The 24,106-nt window shown below is 46.9% G+C and overlaps 1 protein-coding gene across 7 annotated transcripts in view; it reads left to right on the plus strand.

Moving 5' to 3' along the window:
* The window catches only part of LOC147747076 (microtubule-associated serine/threonine-protein kinase 2-like), a 1,134,689-nt gene that overhangs the window by 821,363 nt on the left and 289,220 nt on the right, over positions 1-24,106 (plus strand). For all 7 annotated transcript variants that reach the window (XM_086952330.1, XM_086952331.1, XM_086952332.1 and 4 more), the window contains one exon: positions 4,107-4,185. In XM_086952330.1, coding sequence (XP_086808456.1) covers positions 4,107-4,185 — 79 coding nt within the window. The remainder of the gene's footprint in view (positions 1-4,106; positions 4,186-24,106) is intronic.

Genomic DNA, 24,106 nt, shown 5'->3' on the forward strand with positions numbered 1-24,106 from the left:
GGATGTCATGGGCCAGAAAAATCCACATCTGTAGTCTGCGGTGTGCTTTACAGGTGACGCCTCTGGGCGCATAAATTCATATTTTGAGGTCATTTGTTTCCTTAGCAGTTATTCCACGACCCCCTGAAGCAAAGGTAATGTACAAGGCTTCATTAAGGATGTCAGAGAGTGAAAACTAGCACCACCACCCCGGGGCAGGAGACCTAGCGGGCGGAGGGGAGAACAAGCCAGAGAGGACAAATGAGCTTTCAGTTTTGTACAAAAAATTCAGAGTGGGCGTAGGCATGGTGGAAGGAAGGAGGAGGGCGTATTCAGAGTAGGGACCAACTGGGACAGCATCTCAAAGGTGGCTTCTTGTGGAGAGATGGAGAGAGGTTTAGCATCGGCTTAGGGCAGATCGAAAGCGATGGTCCCTCTCAGACGAAACACTTTGTCGCAGCTGTTAGAGGCTCCATCCACACTTGTCCTGTCATCCCAGTAAACTTATTGATAAGTGACTGGGAGGTGTAGCTTTCGTCACTGTCATCCTGGCCTACACGATGTAGGATTAGCTCAAGTGCATGTGTTGTGAAACCTCATTGACAGGCAGTCACTCTTCTGTTAAATACAGCTATTGTGCCTTCAACACATTAATGAACTGGACTGTTCTCTGGCATGCAGAAACTCCAGAAGGAAAGGTTGACTTCTCCGGGTTATCACACAACTTGGTGGTAATGACCCAAGCACTTGACTTGCAGGTCGCTGCTGAAAGAAAATCAATGCAGTGCTGCCTGGTTTTACGACATGTTCATGTTTATATCATCAATGTGGTAACTAAGGTCTAAGCTTTAAATAAAATACAACCAAATTCACTTCCAACTCCAGATATCTGTCTGGGAAAAGGTCACACAATACTAGAAGTGGTAGCATTTGAAGAAGCTGAAAGGACACAGATTGCAAAAATGCAGACTCAAAGCCAGTGACTAATAAAATTCCAACAATTAGTAAAAATATTCGTACAAAAGTGTGCAGGTTCATCTAAATCAACAATCCGTTCTCTCTTTTTTTTTTTTTACAGAGTTTTATATAGCGCGAACTTGACCCGAACCGGGTATCAGAGCGCTTTACATAGCACCAGTTGCATCACACGAGGATACATTAATTTTTGTTAGGCACGGGGAGATTAAGTGATTTGCCCAGAATCACGGGATGTTCAGCATCATTGCCGAGACTCAAACCCAGTTCCCCAGATTCGAGGTCGACCGCCCTAGCCGTTAGACCAACTCTGACCTCAAAATGTGAATTGTACCTGGCCCACAATAGGTGGAAAATGAGTTTGGCTTCATTTGAAATTCAAAATGAGGCTTCACGTAGTTGTCCAGGTAGGTCAGGACCAGCAAACACTGGAGAGATGTAGCTTGGTTGAAGGCAGATGACCTCTGGCTTCCAGACTAAAGAAGGTCACAGTGGCAGCCATGAAGCCCATGCTAAGGAACGTCTGTTGCTCATCTGGGCAGCGGCCATTCCCTAGAAAGAGAGTGCACTTGCAGCTCTTTACTTCTCAGAGATGTCAAAGCCACTCTTACATCCTTCCCTTCCTAGGATTGATGGCGGTTGAGTGTAGTGAAGTCAGTGTGACGTTTTACCTTGTTTTGTTTTCTTTGTGAGTCATGTTTCCAGAATAACTAGCTGTTGTTGTCTTTCAGTTGCAGTTGGATGGGTGGATATGTGTGCTCTTTTGTATCTTTCTGTGTGCGCCGTACATTGATGGCAGGGGCTGTTAGGATCATCACGATTGTGAAATCCATTGCATACTGTTCTGAGTTGGAATTGTGGAATGTGTTTTGTCTGTTTCCTTTATAATGTTTGTGTGAGTTGTATCTTGGTAGGTGGCAACTTTGGGATCTTTGTCATATTGTTCTCAGCTGGATGTATGTTACATAGTCTGTGCAATGTGTTGCATTGGATACTGTGTGTAGGGCGTGTTGGTGGGTTTCATTATTGTCTCAACAGCTGTTGGAAGCCCTACAGTAGATGCCTGTATGGGATGCGAGCTGTGTTGGATGTATGTGATGTGGACTGTGTGAAGTATTTCATTTTAGGTTGGAGGGCATGACCAAGCTACAGCGCTCCAGGTCTGTTGGCTGCTCGTGTTGTCCACAATGAGCTTGTGTTTATCTTTTTCTTTGTATTTTCTTAGGGTGCCATGGCAATGCTTTCAGTCCGGTGGATTAGGATGTGTAACTTTTCTGGCTGTACCTCTGGTTTATAAAATCACTTCTCGAAATCTTTATAACTTAAGTTGGTGTACTCAGTGGAGTAGCAACTGATGTGGTTTGTTGCTTTCTTAGCGCCAAGAAATGTAGTTGGTAGTACTTAGACCAGAGGATAGCCCGTATAGAGTTGGTGCATTAGCACACCCCCATACAAAGACCAGTAGCCTTTCTCAGAGTGGCTTTTACTCAGGCAACATGATAATAATGTAATCTATGTTAATGCCACAGATGGATGAATTAATCCCATGGTTTATTCTGATGTCTTTCACCAATAGCAACGTCTTAATTCCCTATGCAGTAATTGTTGCTGTGTGGTAATTCGTTGCGTCTGAGAAAGGAGGGTGTGAGCCTGTGAAGAGAGTGATTGGGTGGAGTTAATTTATTTATTTGGAGTTTCCTACAGCCCACACTGTTCGGACGCCGTTGATGTAACCTGGGCAGGTTGACAGCCTTAAGTCATGTGGCATTAAAATCATTACACAGATATATCTCCTTCTGCGGGAATGTTCTTGTTTGCATTCTGGTCACCCCGAGTCTGAATGGGTATACTGTCACTAAAGATGACATAGTTGTGGGTCTGTGTGGCATTGTCTGGGATTGGGTTATCTTGTCTGTCGAGGCGGGTTATTGTTGTGGCATTGGTTTGTGTCCACCACAAGTCTTTAAAAGGAGTCAATGACATCTGGCTTGTTCACAGCAGTAGGACAGTGGAGTTCTTGGGTATAACGAGGAAGGTCTCTACATAGCCAGCAAACTTTGAGGAAACTAACCATGCTCTCCCCCATCCCATGAGTGGCATGTGAAGGGACCTGAACACTGTCAGTTTTGCAAAGCATCCACTTAAGGTGATACAAAGAGAGCGTAGGGAATTCAAGATGGAGGCCAGCAACTGGTGTTGGCCACTTGGATAAGCTATGTCTCCCCCCAGATGTCTTGTAACCTACAAAGGGTCAGTAAGGAGAAAAGATTGCAGATTTTAAAGGATTGACGGGAGAGAGGGACGTCCATTTTTAAATATCTGGGGTCGGTCTGGACATTATGATGCCTACTCGTAATCTAGGCAAGTCAGTCAAGAAGACATTAAATGGAAGTGTAGCACAGCCTCATTCACAGGGTTTATTAACGCTGGCCTCGTTAAGTAACATACATTGTCTTGACTGTTTTAATCTGACCCTTTTGGTTATCTTGCCTTCGGAGCTCTGGGGCCATAGTGCAGTTTTGTCACTCTGCATAATATGCAATGAGATTAATGTGTTACTGTTTAGAGAAGACAAAACACGTCATTCCTACACCCAAATAACCTTATATGATAAGTGAACAAGTGACATGGAAAGCAAATATTTACCTCTGCCCTTTGCATCCAATTGATGCAGTTTGTTTGATTTGTTTTTCTTTTATTTTGTATTCATGTTAATGATGTATTAAAAATGTAGTGCTTCAAAGGGATCTGTTAATAACACAATGACCCTTCTCACCCCCAAAAGCCCTTAAAAAGCAAAACATTTTGTGAATTAATGTAATTGTATAGTTACTGTCTTCTTCTATGGAAGATTCTGTTTTCAAAGGTTTCATTGCCTTGGTTTCTGCTTGCCCTAAAACATTGGTGCCCAGCGTAGGTCCAGGAGGGCCGCTTCCAGGCTAGATTCTGGATGACAGCTAATGGTGCGAGTGAGTAACATTTAGGTTCATTGTGGGGCCTACGTTGGGCACCCCTGCCCAAGAGCTACGAATTCTGAAATATGTTTCTCTAACCTTAATTTGAGCTGGAAGCAGTAGCTTGTGTAGAATAAACATATGATGTAGTCTCAGTCGTACTGCCTCCAAGTGATGGACATTTTACCTTCTTCACAGGACGGATGGGCGGCGCTGGTCCTTGGCGTCTCTTCCCTCATCTGGATATGGAACCAACACTCCCAGCTCCACTGTTTCAGTAAGTACCTTTGGACCTTTCCACTTAATTTCCCAGAACTGAACGGCGTTGCCTTTCATCGTAGCAGTAGGTAGTGTTTGTGAAATGTTCTGCTCTTCATGGCTTCTCTATTCCCCTGCTGTTCACTCCTCGGACCGGCATTTCTCTGATCTTTGCCGTCGGCAGGAACAGTGTTTATTTATTTCATGTTTGTTGTGGCAAGGATGCTGTGGACTCTGCCCTCCTTCCTATGGCGCTGCAAACGATTCTTCTTTTCAGGCGCTTGAAAAGCCGCAGGCTGCAAGTTGGCATCTGATGAAAATCCCAAATAAATAGCTGAAAGCTATGCCTTTTTCTCCCTATACATTCTTCAGTAGAAGAGGCCCACGGAGATGGCATGTGATGGTTGAGTCTGCCAACATTGTCTGGTTTTGAAGGGCAGCACCGTCCTACAAGGGGCAGCCCTTACTGACAGCTTTGGAGGAGGTGCAAGACCTTTGCAAAATATACAACCCTTAGAAAAGATATTTAAAGACCTATATGAGAGACCTCGGATGAGAGAGATAGGAGCCACCTAATGCAGGAAAGAGTGACCCGAGACCTACGGGAGAGACCAGTGACCTGGGATGGGGACATGAAGAACTGGGGAGGAAGAGGAGAGGAGAAGAGATGAGAAGCTCGGGAATTAGAATGTGGGAACTGGGGAGCTGGTTGTGCCTTTGGAGAGATAAGCGACATAAGGTGTGAGAGCCAGCTGCCTGGGGTGATAGGGATGAGAACCCGGAGAAAGGGATGTTGAGACATGGATGAGAGAGATGGGCAACTGGATGGCCTGCTGCACCCTCATTAAACTGATAATGCCTAAACATTGTTTTACGGAACACCTGTGTCTTGATACCTCTCTTGAGGCAGAGCTTGACTTGCCACATGCGCAACTTGCCACATGCGCGACTTGCCACATGCGCGACATACCACATGCGCCACCAACAGAAGAGAGAGTCTCTTTTGTTCTGGTGGTTCTTAGGGCAGCCGAGGTACTACAATTAAAGCTGCCATCCATTGAGACTAAAACAAATGTTTTGATAGATTTTCTGTGGCCTCGACCCGCAGCATATGAGCCCTTACTTCCTTTTAATGGTGCCCTGACAGATACTCTGATGGCTATCTGATCGAAACCATTTTCTTACCTACGTGTGAACAAGCTGGTGGCCAAATGTCATAGACCGGCTCCTGGTGACCCAGATTCTCTCACCAAGCACCACCCTCCAGAGAAGCTTATTGTGCAGGACTCGACCAGAAAGGTGAATCTTAACTCATTTACAACCACTCCTGGATAGAGAATCCAAAAGGATTGATGCCTTTGGCAAACGCATGCTTTCTTCAGTTTTGGTGATGTACTCTATTAGTAAAGTCTCTATTGGGCCAATAAACGCATGCTCTTGTGAAAGGAAAGTGAGATCTTACCGGCAGACTCTGGGGATCTTAGGGCCTCTGTGGGCAAACAATACATGATGGCCAAGTATGTTATCTGCACAGGTCTGAATACTTCAGTTTGCCTGCAGTCAGTTCCAGTGTTGTCCTTCAGAGACATGCCTGGATGAGGTCCACAGTTTCATAGAGAGATGCTCTTTGATGGAGTGGTCTGTTGCCCAGTTGTCAGAAGGATACACACAGACTTTTCTTGGAAAGTGTAGGAACTTTATTACAGAACTACAGTCACTATTTGAGGACTTTTCCAAACAAAAAGCAGGATTTAATTTCCTTCCTTTTTCCTCCAGGGACTTCTTATGCTGGACTGTCTCTATAGGTCACTGTTCTCAGGTCGTCTGTATCACCCCCGTTGAGATGGCGTACTGGCCCTCGAACACAAACATAGGACATTACATCAGCAGGCTTTATAGTGTCAGGTGCTCAGTGCCCACCACCAAGTGCACAGGGCTCAGTTTTTCCCTTTCGTGAGGTGGTTCAGCACACCCCTCACTTGTTCCCTCATAACCCAGCCCACCCTTTTTTAAATAAGCCCACCCTGGGCGACAGGACTGGTCTGGTACCACTGCCCTCCTGAGTCGTTGCTTCAAGGGTCACAGCTTTATATCCTAATCGGGGTCAGCTGGACTTAAAGGCAGTGCTGCAAAAGTGGTCTCCCTCTTCATCTGGTCTGACATCACCTTCACGGTTCCACTCGGTTACTGGTCCTCTCCTGAAGGAAGTGTCTTCCCTTGATCCTCGCTCTCCAGCATCTCCCCACTACGGTCGCCATCTCTCACGCGAAACTCACTCGCTGGTCCTTCTCTGACGATGCTGTTGGTTCCTCTTTTATGTTGATTGTGGCCTCAACCCGGTTCTCCTGTGCGGCTGGTACGTAGTTGGTCGATACAGCTGGGGAATATTTGGCAGCTGTATTGCAAGGCCCGGCCATGTTTAGTTTTGTATTTGTATCGTCTGAGGGCTGGATGGCGGCCATATCAGGTGGTGTAGGTGCATCCTGCCTTGTACAGCAGTGGGTCTCACCTCCTTGGAGAGAATGTAGGCCTTTTTTTTGGAAAGCTTTAAAGTCAGCGAGCTACAACGCTATCCTCAGGGCTGCTGACTCTTGCCAAACATTTTTCCACACAAGTTCTGTACATTTAGGGGCTATTCCAGATGACTGGTGTATAGTGAGAGAGAGCAATTCCAGCCAGTGATGCAGCAGACAGATCAGTCCTTTGAAAGACTCAGATCTTGCAGGCAACGTGCAGGCCCGCAAGGGCACCTGATTTACTCCTCACCCATCCCCCTTCACCATCCCACTCCTGTTAACAATGCCCAAAAAAACACTTTAGTTCGTCTTCAGGTGGACAGGTTATACCTAAGCATTGGGAGACAGGTTCCAGCCCTAACCTCTGGGTTGACAATCCATCACATCCAGCAGATGGGTCATGCAAAAATGCTATGCTCTGCCTTTTCTCTCTTCCCGCCCAATATCCCTCTCACACCAGAACAAATTTTGTAAAGAGCATCTGTCCAACCTGCTACAAGAGGTATGCCTGTTACTGTCAAGACGGCCATAGAGAGGATACTGGACTCTGAGAATGGCGGAGATGTTACTCTCACTATTTTCTTTTCCCAGGAAAATGATGGGGCCTCAGACCTTGAGGAGAAGTGTGGCTCAATGGTTAGAGCGGCAGATCTTGATGCAGAGGTCTGGCCGGTACCAGGGTTCAATTCCCGACGCAGCAGGGTCTTGGGCTCAATGTCCATGGACTCGATAATTCTCGCCTCGGTGCCTACTCTAACCATGGGTCCCCACTCTGCAACTCTGGGCAATAGCTTGCTTAATCTTCACAACGGCCCTAAAGCGCTGGAATGCCTGGTTTCACCTTGGGGGTGCCCAGTAGGGAGCATCTCACAGGGAAAGCCAGGACGGGTTCCACAGCGGTATACAGCGCCAAGATGCCTGTCAGGTGATAGTGCGCTTTACAAGTATACATACATACATACATACACACCTTCGACCCCTGACTGTTTTCTTGCAGGAGAACAAATTCAAAATAGTCACATTGGCCCAGATCCTATCTGCTCTGGACGTGGGCAACTGTATGGTGGGCTTGCACTTACAGAACACGTATGTTTGAGACGTGTGCTGCCATCTAGTGTTGGGTCTGGATGTTTGCAAGTTGTTTTTCTTTGAAGAAGTCTTTTCCAGTCATGAGGTAAGGTGACTCTTCCTTTTGGTAATAGTGCGCTTGGGTATCGGCTCCATTGTTAGATTGTTTCTTTCCGCCATCATGTTAGGATGTAGTTTATAGTACTCCGGTTCGAAACCATCCTTCGGGTTCTCCTCGGTGTGCAATCCACTATAACCTCTATGGTATTATCGTACACGTTTTCACGATTCTACGTGTATCGAATCGATTGGGAATCTCTCCATCTTCGGTCAAAGACATTGTGGGCGGCCTTCGGGCCTAGCCGCATCAGTTGACTTCTACTCTACTCCGTACTAGCCAGACTTCTGCCGATGGAACGGCCTCTCTTTGAATTTTGTCCTTGTGCTACTCCAAGTACCCTCGCATAAGTACCAAGTACCCTGCATAAAGTCTGCAACTTGTGCCTCTCACCAGAGCACAAGGAAGAAGATTATAAGGTTTGTCCTTCGTTCCGATCGAAAAAGACTTCGGGATCATCTGGCTCGATGAAGAGACATGCAGCGACAAAACATACAACATACTCCGGATATCTTCGGAGAAGAATCTAAACACGAAGAGGTTGAGCATCAGCAGCTGAAAAGGAGGAATCCTTCTCTATCCCAGAATTGGATTCCGAGCTGGAAATCGAATTAGAGCCTAAGATGTTTCACCCGGACAGGGTACAGTGAGTACTAAAGTCCTTTTACCCCCAAACTCTCCTCGACTAAACAAAAAGCTTCGAGGCGACCTCTGCCTTCGGGCCATGGTTGGCACCGAGACAATGTTTCCAATGCCCTGCCCTTGGGCCCGGCACCGAAACAACCAGTCAAGCCTTCCGGCTCAGGACCGAGTCGAGAAAAGCCATATTTGGAAACGAAACCTTCCGCTCCGAAAGACAAGTCCTGTTCGGAATCGAAAACTATCACTCTGAAGGGCAAAACAGACAAGTCTGATTCGGCACTGAAACCTTTGTCGCGAAATCTGAAGATGTCCTTCCAAATCTTTCAGAACCGATCCTAGAACTATTGAAAGTAACGCTAGACCCTAAGCAGAAGAAAATTTCAATCCGGATACTTTACATATTTTGTCAAAAACACCTTCCAAAAGGAAATTAGCTCAGAGGACACTAGCTATAAAATTCCTCTCAAGAAAAATGAGGACATGGCTACAAGCCCTATTAACCCTAATCCTCAAGCCCCTCCACCATCTTCACCACTACTATTGCCAGGCTCAGATCCTTTACACATAACACCTCAGGGGTCTTCACATACACAGTCTGATATAGGGGGATGATGATGACGACGACAATAGTCATTTACTAGCAGACCCGTGGGATGACTATAATATTGATCCACCTTTGGATAAGGATCCGGATTTATATCCTGCGAAGCCATTGCCTCCAACTGATAATGTAGTTTATCAAGAGCTGATTTCAGAAGCAGCAGCTTACCATGGGGTTACATTATACAAAGAGTCTTTAGAAGAAGACTTTTTATTTGAGACCCTAGGTTGTACACATAGGACAAGTCAGAGTCTACCTATGTTAAAAGGCATGATGAGACATGCTGATGACATCTTTAAGGACCCTGTTCGTGCCCGCATATTAACACCTAGGGTTGACAAAAAATATAAACCTCCGCATCTGAACCCATTTTTTTTTTTTTTTTGAAAACCTTTATTTACAAGTGCACAATACACAGCGTCTGCCTACAACCCCACCGGGCCGGCCGCTATGACAAAAACTTGTTGAGCAAAAAATTTTATATCAGGCAGAACGTTGCTGGAGCAATCTATCACATCAACATTATCGGCAAGAGCGTATTATCATACAAATCAGGATAAGAGAGGTTTAATTTTATGTTTTTGTTGAAGTGAATACAAACAAACAAACACATGGTATCATGGTGGCAAGGGTTGCTGGAGGTGGGAGGAGGGGAATGGATGTAGGAGAAAAAGCGAGTGTAGGGGGGGGGTGGCGCGCAGAAGAGAGCAGAACATTTGGTGAGTGGAGGAGAGGAACGGAAATCACGGAGAGGAGGGGAGAGGGACTTCGTATTCAAGTGGAGGAGAACAGATGTCTCCACGATAAGTGTTCCAGGGAGTCCAAACTCTGGACCACTTCCCAGGGCGCCCCCGGGCCTCATATACCGTCTTCTCTCGAAACATGGACCAGTCCATGTTTTCTTTCCAGGCACTGAGCACTGGCGGTCTAGGGGAGCCCCAGAGCTGTGCGATATCCCTCTTAGCGATCATATTGCCCAGGGTGACCCAAAGCGTCTGGGCAGCAGTGCAGTCAGACGGTTCCCAAACATTCAACAGACAACGACGCGCCTCAGGAAGCAAGGGGACCCCCGTGACACGATTCATAACTTCATGCACCCTCGACCAATACGCTACAATCACTGGACATTCCCACAGAACATGAAGAAAAGTACCATCCATCCCACACCCACGCCTGCAGCGCCCGTCAGCAATCAGACCCATTCGCACCAGACGCACTCCAGTAAGATACACGCGATGGAGGATTTTCAATTGGACAAAGCGAAGTCGTGCCGGAATAGCCACCTCCTTAGGGGAGGACACGGCGGACTGCCAGTCCTCGTCGTCCAATTCAAGTCCGTCAGCAGTCCAGGAAGCCCGGAGCTTCTCGAGCTGGTCAGCTCTGTTATGGATGAGCTTTTTATAAATTAAGGAGATGGTACTGTCTGGGACATGGCCATCTAGAACTCGATCCTCCAAAGGGGAGGACTGCGGAACATCAGTACCGGAGGGGAAGACAGAAGACAAGGCATGTCTGACCTGCATATAACGGAAGTACTCCTTATCGTCGAGCCGGTACTCCAGCTTTAGTGATTCAAAGGACTTAACCGCGCCACGTGTCCAAAGGTCCCCCACAGTACTAATCCCAATCATGTCCCATTTCTCAAACCCCTTCGTCTCCCACAGGTTGCCCAGTCGCTCCGAGTCATATAGTGGCGTCATACGTGTCAGTCTACCACCCCAGCCCGTGGCCACCGTAGCATCTCGCCATGCCCGCACTGCACATTTCGTTGGGCCCGTAAGGAGTCGAAAGGGGGCTTTAGAGTATAGCGCCCTATTAAAGTTGCCGCCGGGCAACAACAGCTTATCCAAAGCAAAGGCGGGGGCTGGCTCCGGAGAGTATGTCGCGTGGTTGATGGCGCTCAGGTGCGAGGCCCAGTAGTACCGTCTGATATCCGGTAGCGCAATACCCCCATCGTACCAGGAGAGTGTGAGCTTAGATAAGGCAATTCGGGCACGGCCATCCCAGATAAGTTGCCGCTGTAAACTTTCGACTTCATGGAAATAGCGGGCTGGAACGGGGTCGAAGAAATTTTGCAGGGCATAGAGGAAGCGGGGAAGCGACATCATCTTAAAGAGCACCGCCCCGGCCAATGGGGATAAGGGCAGTTCGCGCCATCGCCGAACATCCTGCTTCAGCCTGCGGAGCGGAGCATACAAGTTCCGCTCATAGCGGACCGAAGAGATCATGGATACATGGACCCCCAGATACTTAAAACCGTCAGTCGCTACCAGGATGGGAAATCTACGGGGGAGAGGCGGTAGAGTACCAGCTATGGCGTAGACACAGGACTTGGTCCAGTTAATGACCAGCCCCGAGTTCTTACCGAAGGACGTAAGGACGTCGAAGAGGACATTGAGTGACTTCTGAGGGGAAGTAAGGTAAAGGAGGATGTCGTCCGCGTACAAGGAAACACGATCCTCGAAGTCAGGGGACCAACGGATCCCTTTGATCGAGGGTTCCCACCGGAGCCACGCGGCTAGAGGTTCGAGTGCCAAAGCGAACAAAAGCGGAGAAAGGGGACATCCTTGACGTGTGCCACGGCCCAAAGGAAATGGGTCTGAGCACCTCCCGTTCACAGCGACCTGAGCTAGCGGCCGTTCATAGAGAAGCTTGACCCATGCGATGAAGGTGGGGCCAAAGCCAAATTTGGCGAGGACTGCCCATAGATAAGGCCATTCAATGGTGTCAAATGCCATCGTGGCGTCAAGGGAGGCGATCACTGCTGGCTCGGCGAGAGTAGAAGCTCTCGCGAGGACACTGTGGAGCCTACGTAAATTAAGAGCAGTGTTCCTGTGAGGGATGAACCCGGATTGATCCGGATGGATCAAGTCGCAGATAACAGCAAGCATCCGATTGGCCAGCACCTTAGCAAGGATTTTGGGTTCCGCATTAAGGAGGGAGATGGGGCGGTACGAGGCACAGCGGTCACGAGGTTTGCCATCCTTATAAATGACCACTATGGTAGCAAGGCGCTGCTCAAGGGGGAGGCATCCGGTCTCAACCGCCTCAAACATGTGACGCAGATGAGCGGCCATCTTGTCAGGGCAAAGTTTGTAGAGTTCAATGGGGAGCCCGTTAGGGCCCATTGCCTTACCCGAGCGAAGGGAACGGATTGCGAGGGCAATCTCGTCGACAGTAAAGGGGGCCTCCAAAGCGAGGCAGTCCTCATCAGACACGGTAGGCAGAGCAATGTCACGCAGGAGGAATCTGGAGTCGGCCTCATCTCGATCACTAACAGGTGTATAAACCATACGAAAGTGGTCAACAAAACACTCAACAACCTCACCCGGATCCGAGACAGTAACACCAGAATCACGAACAATGGAGGGAACAACACGACTCGCACGCTCAGTCCTATCCAGCCATGCCAGAAGCTTGCTAGCCTTGTCACCCACGTCGTACAGCCGACCAAGTTGATTAGACCGCATCAATTTAGCAGCATCCGTGACACAGGCCTTATAGTCTGCTTGTTTCAGTTCCAATTCATGCAACAGTGCAGGCGTGTCATTCCCACCCAACTCACTTTCAAGCGCAGTGATTTCAGTTTCAAGAGCCACAACAGCCTCCCTCTTCACCCTGCGCTCAGTAGCAATGAGTGACAGGGCGGAACCCCGAATAACCGTCTTGAAGGCCTCCCAGAGAACAGTGGGGGAAGTGACAGAGCCCAGGTTCTCAGAAAAATAGCAATCTATTGCTTTAATCAATTCCGAGCGGAGCCGGGGGTTTTTAAAATGCCAGGAGGGAATCGGGGGGACTCTGTTACCATGCCGACCACCCACAGAAATCGTGATCAACAGGGGGGAGTGGTCCGAGATACCCCGGGGAAGGTGCCGAATCTCACGAACAGTGGACAAAGTGGAGGCTAACATAAAGAAATAGTCAATACGGGAGAGGCTGCCGTGCGCGCCAGAATGAAAAGTGTATTGTTGGAGCGTGGGATGTAGTGAGCGCCAGACATCTACTAAGCCAAAAGTGTCAGCCATGTCACTGAGCCACATCTGGGACTGTGGCAATACTCTAGGGGGTAGTCGGTCGCAGTCGCCGGACATGACAGAATTGAAGTCCCCGCCCAGGACCAACAGGCCGTCTGGCAGCCCAAGAAGAGTCCTACCTAAGTCAGCATAAGTGGTAGCCTGCAGTCCCGGGGGGATATAGACAACAACAAACACGATCTGTTTACCCTCCCACCTCCCCGAAACCGCAGCATACCGCCCACGCTCATCAAGGATAACATCATCAATAGCAAGAGCAAGGGAAGACTTTACCATAATACCCACACCCCGGGAACCCGAAGTGAAACCCGCATGTGCAACCAGTCGATAACCCCGGCGGTCTAATGCCTTGCAAGCGTTACCAATCAAGTGGGTCTCTTGGAGGAACACAACATCAGGGGCGTGGCGCCTCAAAAATTGCAATACAATGCCCCGCTTAATTCTATCCCCCAGACCATTCACGTTCCAGGAAAGAATCCGCAGTTCACCCCCCCCCATTATGGCAGAAACATTCCACACCCACCCCCCAGCAGGACCCACTATGAACAATCATTGCAAGATATGAAATACCATGAAACAAAGAACAGAACAAATGAAACGGAACACGAACCAGTCCCCAAACACCGACCCCAGAACCCAAACCCGTTACAACACCCCCCTCCCTGCACCCCTGCTGACTAAAAAGCCACCCCCAACTGCAGTGTGCCTGTCGCCCCATACTTCTACACAAAGAACCCCCCGAGGAGGAAGGGAGAAATCACCCGTTACCGCACCGCCACGGGCAGAGTCATCAGATAATAAGTCAATATGTACAGTACGTTGCATAGTCTCAATCGGAACCTCCAGGGCATCTGTTACTCCTGGGCTTCTGCACCGCCCTCCGCGCCACCAGGGCCTCCGCTCCCAAAGCCATCTGCCGGCAACGAGTCCAACCAGTCGGAAGCACGTTCAGGTTGATCAAAGAAATAGGCACGTTCCCGATATTCAATCCGGAGCCGGGCCGGAAACAGCATGGCGTATTTCAGTCCCCGGTCCCTTAGGCGACGCTTCACTCCGAGGAAACCAGATCTTTGCCGCTGCACTTGAGGAGTGAAGTCGGGATATATGGAGATAGAGTTATTGTCATACTTCAGGGGACCATGCTTACGGGCGGCCTGGAGGATAGCATCCCTGTCCCGGTAATGAAAAAGCTTGGCAATGATAGGCCTCGGCGGATTCCCCAGCTTCGCTTGACCTCCGGGGTAACGATAGGCGCGCTCAACGGCAAAGAACTTACTAAGCCCTGCCGGGGCCAGGTGGGCGACTATCAGTTCCTCGACCAGCAGATCGGTCGCTACCGAACCATCGCCTTCCGGAACTCCGACCAGGCGTATGTTGTTCCGCCTGGCCCTGTTATCATAGTCCTCCATCCGCTTGAGCAACAAGTCGTGCGATGCACGCAGATTGCCAATTTCGGACTGCGCCTCAGCCATGTCGGTCACCAGGCTCGACGTTTTAAGATCCAGTGCCTTCACCCGCTCATTAGTTTTGGCCAGGTCGGCTCGGATCAGAGTCACATCCACCGCCACCGTGTCAATTTTGGTCACCACGGCCTCAAACTGTTGGCCCATGTCGGCCTTAAGCCCAGTGATGCCAGCCATTAGGTCTTGGAGCGATACTTCCGACGTGGACAATGTGTCCGTTTGAAGTCCTTCAGCACCCATGCATACGGTCCCGGGGGAGCCTCTCGGCTGGGTATAGCGTTCGATCATGTTCGTTTGGATCGATCCCCCCCGGGTCGCAGCTTTCCGGCGTCTTTCGGCCTCCACTTTCGTCGCCTTCTCGCCTCCAGAGTCGGGCGGCTAGCCAAAGGAGGTGATGAACAGGTAGAAAAGTCTCGAAACTCCGATGCGCCAATGAAGCAGAGGTGTAGCGGCCTCCTTGCCAGTCCAACGGAGGATCGTTCAGATCGAGAGGGCAGCAGGCGAGGCAGAGTAGGAGGAGACAGGAACAAAGGGAAGGAAACCGAAAGTGAAAGCAATACACCTCCGGCGGGCCAGATGCCAGGCAGCCGTTGTTGTTCAATTACATGTCGGCCACAGTGGGCAGCCGAGTCCCCGGCCGCGCCAGCGGGCAGGCCAGAAAGTTCCAAGTTGCAGAAAAATGGTCCCCAAGGTCCGATTTCGACCGGAAAAGGATCAGCAGCATCAGCGGTGATAGTGCTGCAAAAGCCCGTCAAGATGACCAGGATAGGTGAAGGATAGATAAAGGAGGACGGCGCGGGTCTCGGGAGCTCTCTGCTCACGCGACCATCTTGGATGCCCGCGTAGCTCCTCCTCTCTGAACCCATTTTTATTAAGGGACAGTTTCCTTTAGACTCACTAGTAGTCTCTAATGCTCGTAAGAGAGTAAAGTTACAAACTTCTGCAGATGCACCTCCCCGAGACAAAGAGTCTAAATTGATAGACGCATCCGGTATGAGATTAGCTGCTCAAGCCGGTAACCACTGGCGTATTGCCAACACGCAGGGCCTACAAGCCAGGTATGATAGAGCTCACTGGGACGAAATGGAAGACCTAACTCAACATTTCCCAGAGGAGCATAAGAAAAAAGCACAGGAATTAGTCCAAGAAGGCAAACTCCTATCTAATTCCTGCAGCAAGGTGAATTCACACCAGCATTCTCCTACAACGACATGCATAGCTTAGAATTTCTGATTTTAAACCAGAAGTTCAGCAGTCTATTTAAAATACCCCTTTTAACAAACAACACTTTTTTTGGACATCAAGTAGATGAGGCCCTAGAAAAAATGAAAAAAGACACAGACGTGGCGAAGTCTATGGAACGCTTCATTCCCTATCAAGCAGAGGCTCCTTTTGCCACTCATTTTAGAGAGAGGGGTTTAAAAGTACGTTCCCAGACACTAATGCTTCCTCCTCTTCAGACCCTAATGCTTCCTCCTATAAATCAAACACACAACCCTCTCCCTCTAGAGGTTTCTATAGAGGAGGATACAGAGGAAACAATTTTAAAGGTAAGAATAAAAGCACCCCAACGTGTAACTCCCTTTCCCCCAATGAACAGTGACTTGCCTACATTTCTCCCCGATCATTTGACCGATGTCGGGAGAAGACTTGACCAATTTCTCCACATTTGACAATCAATGACATCAGACAAATTGGTGCAAGACATTGTCTGGCATGGTTATTGCCTGGAGCTTACCAGCAATCTTCCCCATATTCCACCTCGCACTCACATACTCTCGTTGGAGCACCTACAGCTCTTCAAACATGAGATACAAGCTCTTTTACCAAAGGGAGCCATAGTACCAGTTACATTACAGTACCAATGTTCAGGGTTTTACGCTCTGTACTTTCTAGACCCCAAAAGGGCGCCTCCTTAAGACCAATTTTGGACCAAAGAATGTTAAACCTGTACATACTGTCAGAACATTTTCATATGGTTACACTTCAACAAGTGCTTCAATTTATACAGCAAGGCGATTTTATATCACGCTAAACCTAAAAGATGCATACTTTGACATTCAGGTTCACCCAGCTCATCTCCAAAATCTCAGATTCGTGATAGCAGGAAAACACCATCAGTACAAAGTAATCCCATACATTAGACCAACTCCACCATTTGGGTTTTACGGTCAATACGTAAAAGTCTCATCTTCAGCCTTCACAAATGCAGTCCTATCTCAGAGTGACTCTAAACACTCACACAGCTCTAGGTTCTCCCAATGCAGCCAGAATTTAAAATATTCAAAGTATGTTACTACAATTTCAGACCAACCAGTACTTAGCAGTCAGGACTTTCATGCAGCTGCTAGTTATGATGGCATCATGCTTTGCAATAGTGCTTCATGAAAGATTACACATGCGCCACCTACAAGAATACTTAGCACGTCAGTGGAATCAGTCACAGGGTCAATTAACAGATCTAGTGTTAGTAGACAGTCGCACCCATTGCACTCTGCAGTGGTGGAACACACAAAACTTATCAAAAGGGCGGCCCTTTATCGACCCTGTTCCACAGATCGTGCTAACAGCAGACGACATCCTCTCACAGGTTGGGGTGCCCATCTACAGAACTTGTCAAATACACGGTTTATGGGACAACGAGCAAAAAAGTCTCCACATAAACCATCTAGAGCTTTCAGTCTCACCTCATAGGAAAAATTGTCTTGGTTTGCATGGACAATATGACAGCTATGTACAAAAACAGGGGGGCACACTCTTTGCAACTATCACGCCTCTTTGACCATTTGGCGTCGGCAATCCATCACAGAATTCATCTTCTGGCTGAGCACTTCCCAGGAGGGAACAATGAAATTGCCAGGATGCGGCAACAAATACAAGAATGGGAACTTCATCCCCAGGTTCTCCTCCCATACCTTCAAGCATGGGGATTCCCACTAATATATCGATTTGCTACAGTAAACAACTCAAAATGCCCAAACTTTGCCTCGAGGTTCCCACACCCTCTATCCAAAGCCAATGCCCTATGGATGAATTAGTCAGGGATATTTGCCTACACTTTTCAGCCTCTCCCTCTCCTTTTATTTCTGATTCGAAAGCACAGGCAAACATTGCTCTCACTGATTTTGGTGGCTCCCACATGGGCTTGTCAACCGTGTTTCACCACACTGTTGGAATTTTCGGTGGTTCCACATCAAAAGCTGCATCTCAATTCCAGCCTTCTCACTCAGAACCATGGAGAAATCAGACACACAAACCCCAAGGAGCTCAATCTATCGATTTGGCTCCTGATGTCATAGAGTTTGGATACTTAAGTTTGCCGCCAGATTGTATGACTATTCTTCAGGAAGCAAGAAAGCCTACCACTAGAGCATGTTATGTGGCAAAATGGAAAAGAGTTGTTGTATATTGTAGCAACAACAATATTGATCCGCAAGATGCCTCTATTCAAAATATTATTTGTTACCTTTTGCATCTACAGCAAGCTGGTCTAGCCTACGCATCCATTCGAGTGTACCTTGCAGCAGTAGCCTCGTATTTGCAAAACAGACAGGCTGTCATTTTGCGAGTACTTTGTCTCAGCAAACAGGGCAAGGTCTTCCACTCGAATCTCTGCAATCTACATCTCTATGAATAGAGATTGAGTGGCAGCAGTTGATTAAAACCTCCACGAACTCAGTTTATGCTGGGCGCTGGGACAAATTTGTAACTGGAGGACATCGACCCCTAACAGGCAAAGGTATTGGATGTCCTTTTATTTGTTTTGCTGTTAGCCCAGCAAGGAATTGTAGTGCACATTAGAAAAGGTTATTCGTTGGTTCTTTGAGGCTATACATAGCTGTTTTCTGCCTTGCCTAACCTTAACTATCTTCCTCATTGTGATGACGTCAGCTGATTGTGTGAGTAAACTTCAAGCACAGACCAGTCTACGCAGCTGCTGTACACCATATTTTTCTGGGCAAATTGGTGTTAAGGACACAGGCTGCTTTTCTACCAAAAGTCAGAACTCCTTCCGCGTTGGGTCAATCTATCACTCTGCCAGCACTCTTTGATTCTCTTCGCTCCTCGAAAGAGGAGGGAGAGGCTTTATTGGTTGAGCACCAAAAGGTCTTTACCTTTGATCAACATTTTGTGAGGTTCTGTGGAGCAAATAAACGGAATGCTGTGCAGAATAGGACCTGGTGATGTGGACAATGCACAGCATTGAGATCTGTTACATACTGGGCAAATAATAGTCCCCAGAAAGTTTGGAAGCCCATTCTACTAGGGTCAACGCCACTACCACTGTGTTGGCTTGAGAGGTGCCTGTCCTAGTTATCTGCCAGCCTTCAAGGTGGGCGTGGGTGCATACGTTCATGAAGTACTGCTGCAGTGACAGCCATGTCTGTGGGAAGGACACTTTTACCCCCTCGGTTCTGGAAGACTTATTGGTTTGAGTCCAGTCTACAGACCATCCACCTTGGGGAGGTACTGCTTTGGTATCAATTCTAAGGAGAGAAGCACTCGCCCTAGAATAGATACCACCTCCACATAATGGGGTGGTCAGAGGACAGTGAGCAATCTGCTGTCAGATGGAATATCCTGCAGAAAGAGCATTATTGAAGATAAGTAACTTGTTTTAAATGCTTCACCTAAAGATGGCTCATCTCACACATACGTGGTATAAAAAGATAATATGAAGATTGTGTTTAGATGTGGGCATTTGTGGGCTTTGTGGATTGGCATTCCAGTTTTCACTCACTTCGGTCGACCCTACAGCTTAAATTTAATGTAAAACATGGTATTATTCCTGTTCCAGTTACTAGATGGCATCACCATACACATTGTTTGAAGTTGTAATAGATGTAATAGTCAAAACTATTGCTATAGGCATGTAACGTTTTCCTATTACCATTCTAGTTTCAGACAAGTAGTGTCAAGAGCATCTAAGCATGCAAGGAACATTTTGTCTAGTTTGTTAACCACCATCTTGTCAACTTGCACAGTTCTAGGTTTAGAAGTAAAATCATGTATCTTACTTCAAGTATGGCTGCAGCCTTTGGTTATACAGGAAGTTGTGCCTAATGTGTATAAAGGTTCTGTGCAAAATGGTGCTAATTTTTGCCTTATGCAAGAAGCCCTTATAACATCTTAATTTGTTTTTAAAATAGTAATTAATTTTAGGAGAGTTTAGAGATTACTTCCTGCTCCTTTAAAAAAAAAAATACTATATACATATGTATATACATTACATCCTTCTGTGTCTCATTGTATATGGAAAATATATGTAGATGGGTTTCTGTAGCTTTCAAGCCCAGTACTTAAACGTCAGAGTATGTAAATGTGATTAGAGGGAAAATAAATTGTAATAGAAGTGTATGACAATTTATTTTGAGATAGAAAAACAAGCATTAAAAATGCAATAGGTCTCGGCTTTGTAAAAGTTAAAGCAATTCTGTTTGTAATTAGGTGGCTTTTTAGCTTTGGGTTTGTTAGTGTTTTTCAAACTTTTATGTACATTACATGCAAGTTTATGCATATGTGTATTTGTATGCATGCATTTAAATAGATATGCAGATGTATATATGTTTATATATGTATGAATGTAGGTATATAGATACATATATATATAAATGCATATATATATATATGTGTGTGTGTGTGTGTGTGTGTGTGTGTGTGTGTGTGTGTGCGTGTTCGTGTGTGTGTGTGTGTTCATATGTGTGTGGGTAGAGAGGGGTAGCGGTAGAGAGACAGGTGTAGAGAGGTAGAGAGTAGGGAGTGGAGAGTGAGGAGTGGAGAGTGAGGAGTGGAGAGTGAGGAGTGGAGAGTGGAGAGTGGGGAGTGGAGAGTGGGGAGTGGAGAGTGTGAGGGGTGGAGAGAGTGAGGGGTGGAGAGAGTGAGGAGTGGAGAGAGTGAGGAGTGGAGAGAGTGAGGAGTGGAGAGAGTGAGGAGTGGAGAGAGTGAGGAGTGGAGAGAGTGAGTGGCAGAGTGTGAGTAAAGAGTAGTAGAGAGTTATATAGAGTAGTAGAGAATAGGAGAGTGAGTAGTAGAGAGTGAGTAGTAGAGAGTAGATAGTGAGTAGTAGAGAGTCGATAGTGAGTAGTGGAGAGTGAGTAGTAGAGAGTAATAGAGAAAACAAGCTACCTTAATACACAATAATTAACAAAAAATCAATACCACCGGACACAGGCAGACAAGGCAGCGCTTCCTTTAGCTTCTTGGCGCTTTTATACAGAGAAAGCCCTTGCATTAACCAGGCACTGTACAGTGGACTCAATGAACCGCAGCTCTCAAACGTCCACTGACTGCTTCACGGGATTTACATCGAATTGCACCAGTTAGAAAACACAACTGGTGACAAAGTGTAGAATGAGACAGAGATATGGGTTGGTGTAAAATAAACCGAGTGGAACATGTAAAGAGTGGGGGATAGAAAGAAAACAAGAAATAAGGGGCATGGCCATCACAGGAATAAACAAGGGTGAACGTGCTGTGTAGGGGGTGAGAAGAGAAAAGGAGGAGCGGGTACCAGGCTCTAGAGAAAGATGAAAAAGGAGGGGACAGAATAGGAAGTAGATGATTGAATATTGTGCAATCGGAGGAAGGGGTAACATATAGGCATCTGGTGTTTTTTGTAGAAAGGAATGTAGATTTCCTTCAATGATTTGAATAAAATAAATTTTCAAGCAAATGTGCATTTTCGAACCATTTCATATGTAGCCTATGAAATGTACAATAAATATTTCTTAAACTTTGGACAGATACATTGAAACCAAACCTTGCCTGACCAGTGACGTCATCGGCATAGCTTCAAGTGGCCCTGCTAGTCCAGATACTCATTCAACATTTACCTTTTTAAATTGAAAGAACTTTATTATGTCATCGAAATAAAGGTACATGCATCATTAATCAAGGCCACATATGTATTTACATTTAGGTTGTTGTCTAAGTAAATTATATATGTACAGGGGAATGTGGAATAAATAAAAAACAATCTGGTAATCTGGTGTAAAAACATTATTAAATAAATATAAAGAGAATTAGAAGGTACAATTGCATATGTTGTAATGAATTTGACAAGATTGGTGCTTAACTTGATTGAAGTTTAATGTTAGGAGAAACCCAGAACCACCCTACCAGACGCAGCTGGTTAAACTGTCACTACCACACTCGACAGTGAGCTCAGAGATAGAACCCCAATACATCATAGATGACATAACCCAGCCTCACATATTACATTCTAGTACAATATAACATATCTCCCCATCTTATACTTACATAAAAATAAAGAACAGAAAAGAAAAGAAAGAAATGACCATGTGAATAAACTTCTTTAGAACATCCCCCAAGAAAATTAAAGTATTTCAAACAAAGACAATGTCATCTCTAAGATACTCAGGTGCTCTTCTCTCCCCCACCTGTCTCAAAACACGAGAAGAACCCAACAACCCATCTCCTCCTCGTCCATAACCACTATCTCTTACCACCTCATCAGACACATTCCTTCTGTAACTTCCTCTGTCATTATTTTCCTTAAGTTCACCATCAGCCATCATCATCCAAGGCGAGACTCCTTCTTTTCCATCCTCCATCTGCAAATCCATCTTGCACTTTCCATTCTTCCTCTGATACAACTCCACTCTCCTCAAATTCCACGTCTGTCCATTCATCAACTTTACCCAATTTCCACCAACCGCTTTGACCTTAAACAGACCTCTGAACTTCTTGAGAAAATTAGTGTTAAGACCAGGCTTGACCTTAACCCAACCACCAACATTGATGAACAACTTATCTGCTTTCTCTCCAGACAATGAGTTTACTACCTTTTTGGAAACCGTACTAAAACGCATCCAAGCTGGAAGCAATTTCGTCCCCGCTACCCTACCACGCATCATCTCAAAAGGACTCACACCTAGACTACTTTTCCCAAACTCTCTCTGCAGAAGTAATATGTTGTCTCTTTAGAAATGCCTAAACCCTAAATAAACAACACTGGGGTACTGACCAACCCACACACTCTCCACCGTAGGGCACTCGCCACCCTAAGATAAACAGTACTGGGGTACTGACCACCCCACAAACTCACCACCGTAGAGCACTAACCAACCTAAAAAAACAAGGACTGGGGTACTAACCACCCCACAAACTCACCACCGTAGGGCACTAACCACCCAAAAAATAACAAGAACTGGGGTATTAACCACCCCACAATCTCACCACTGTAGGGCACTAACCACCCTAAAAATAACAACAACTGGGGTAGTAACCACCCCACAATCTCACCACCGTAGGGCACTAACCACCCTAAAAACAAGCATTTGCAATGCAATAGGTCTCGCATTAGGAAAGTTTGATCTATTGGTCTTGTAAATGACATTTTCTTATATTTATGTGTTGGTTTTGAAAATAGCTAAATTAATAGCTTTGTCATTTACAATGCCAATAGTTATCATTTTTGCAAATGTGACACCTATAGCATTTGTAATGCAACAGGTTTTGTATTTACGTGACTTAGATGTATTGATATTACAAATAACAATGGCTTTTAATTTTTTTAAATCATTAATACTTAAATAAAAGTGATTGTAATTTAAAATGGCAATAGCTTAAACTTTTGTAAATAACTTTTGTGAAGATTATGTTCAGTGTATTTTATTGTGACGAAAATCCAAGAACAGAATTGAAATATTAACATCTTTTTGTGACATTTGTAATAAAGCTTCAAACATTGAGAGAACATATTTGAACCAGTTTAGTTAAATGGTTGCACAGATTGATGCTGTGATGGCGCGGAGTGATGTGGTGGCGACGAGTGATGCTGTGGCGTTCAGTGATGCTGTGGTAGCGCATAGTGAGGTTGTGGTGCCCCTGAGTGATGCTGTGGTGCCCCTGAGATATGCTGTGGTGGCCGTGAGTGATGCTGTGGAGGTCGTGAGTGATGCTGTGGAGCCCATGAATGATGCTGTGGAGGCCGTGAGTGATGCTGTGGAGGCCGTGAGTGATGCTGTGGAGGCCGTGAGTGATGATGTGGAGGCCGTGAGTGATGCTGTGGAGGCCCTGAGTGATGCTGTGGAGGCCCCGAGTGATGCTGTGGAGGCCCCGAGTGATGCTGTGGAGGCCCCGAGTGGATGCTGTGGAGGCCCCGAGTGGATGCTGTGGAGGCCCCGAGTGGATGCTGTGGAGGCCCTGAGTGGATGCTGTGGAGGCCCTGAGTGGATGCTGTGGAGGCCCTGAGTGGATGCTGTGGAGGCCCTGAGTGGATGCTGTGGAGGCCCTGAGTGGATGCTGTGGAGGCCCTGAGTGATGCTGTGGAGGCCCCGAGTGATGCTGCGGAGGCCCCGAGTGATGCTGCGGAGGCCCCGAGTGATGCTGCGGAGGCCCCGAGTGATGCTGCGGAGGCCCCGAGTGATGCTGCGGAGGCCCCGAGTGATGCTGCGGAGGCCCCGAGTGATGCTGCGGAGGCCCCGAGTGATGCTGCGGAGGCCCCGAGTGATGCTGCGGAGGCCCCGAGTGATG

Source organism: Lissotriton vulgaris, chromosome 1_1, assembly GCF_964263255.1.
Source record: "Lissotriton vulgaris chromosome 1_1, aLisVul1.2, whole genome shotgun sequence".
NCBI classification, from domain to species: Eukaryota; Metazoa; Chordata; class Amphibia; order Caudata; family Salamandridae; genus Lissotriton; species Lissotriton vulgaris.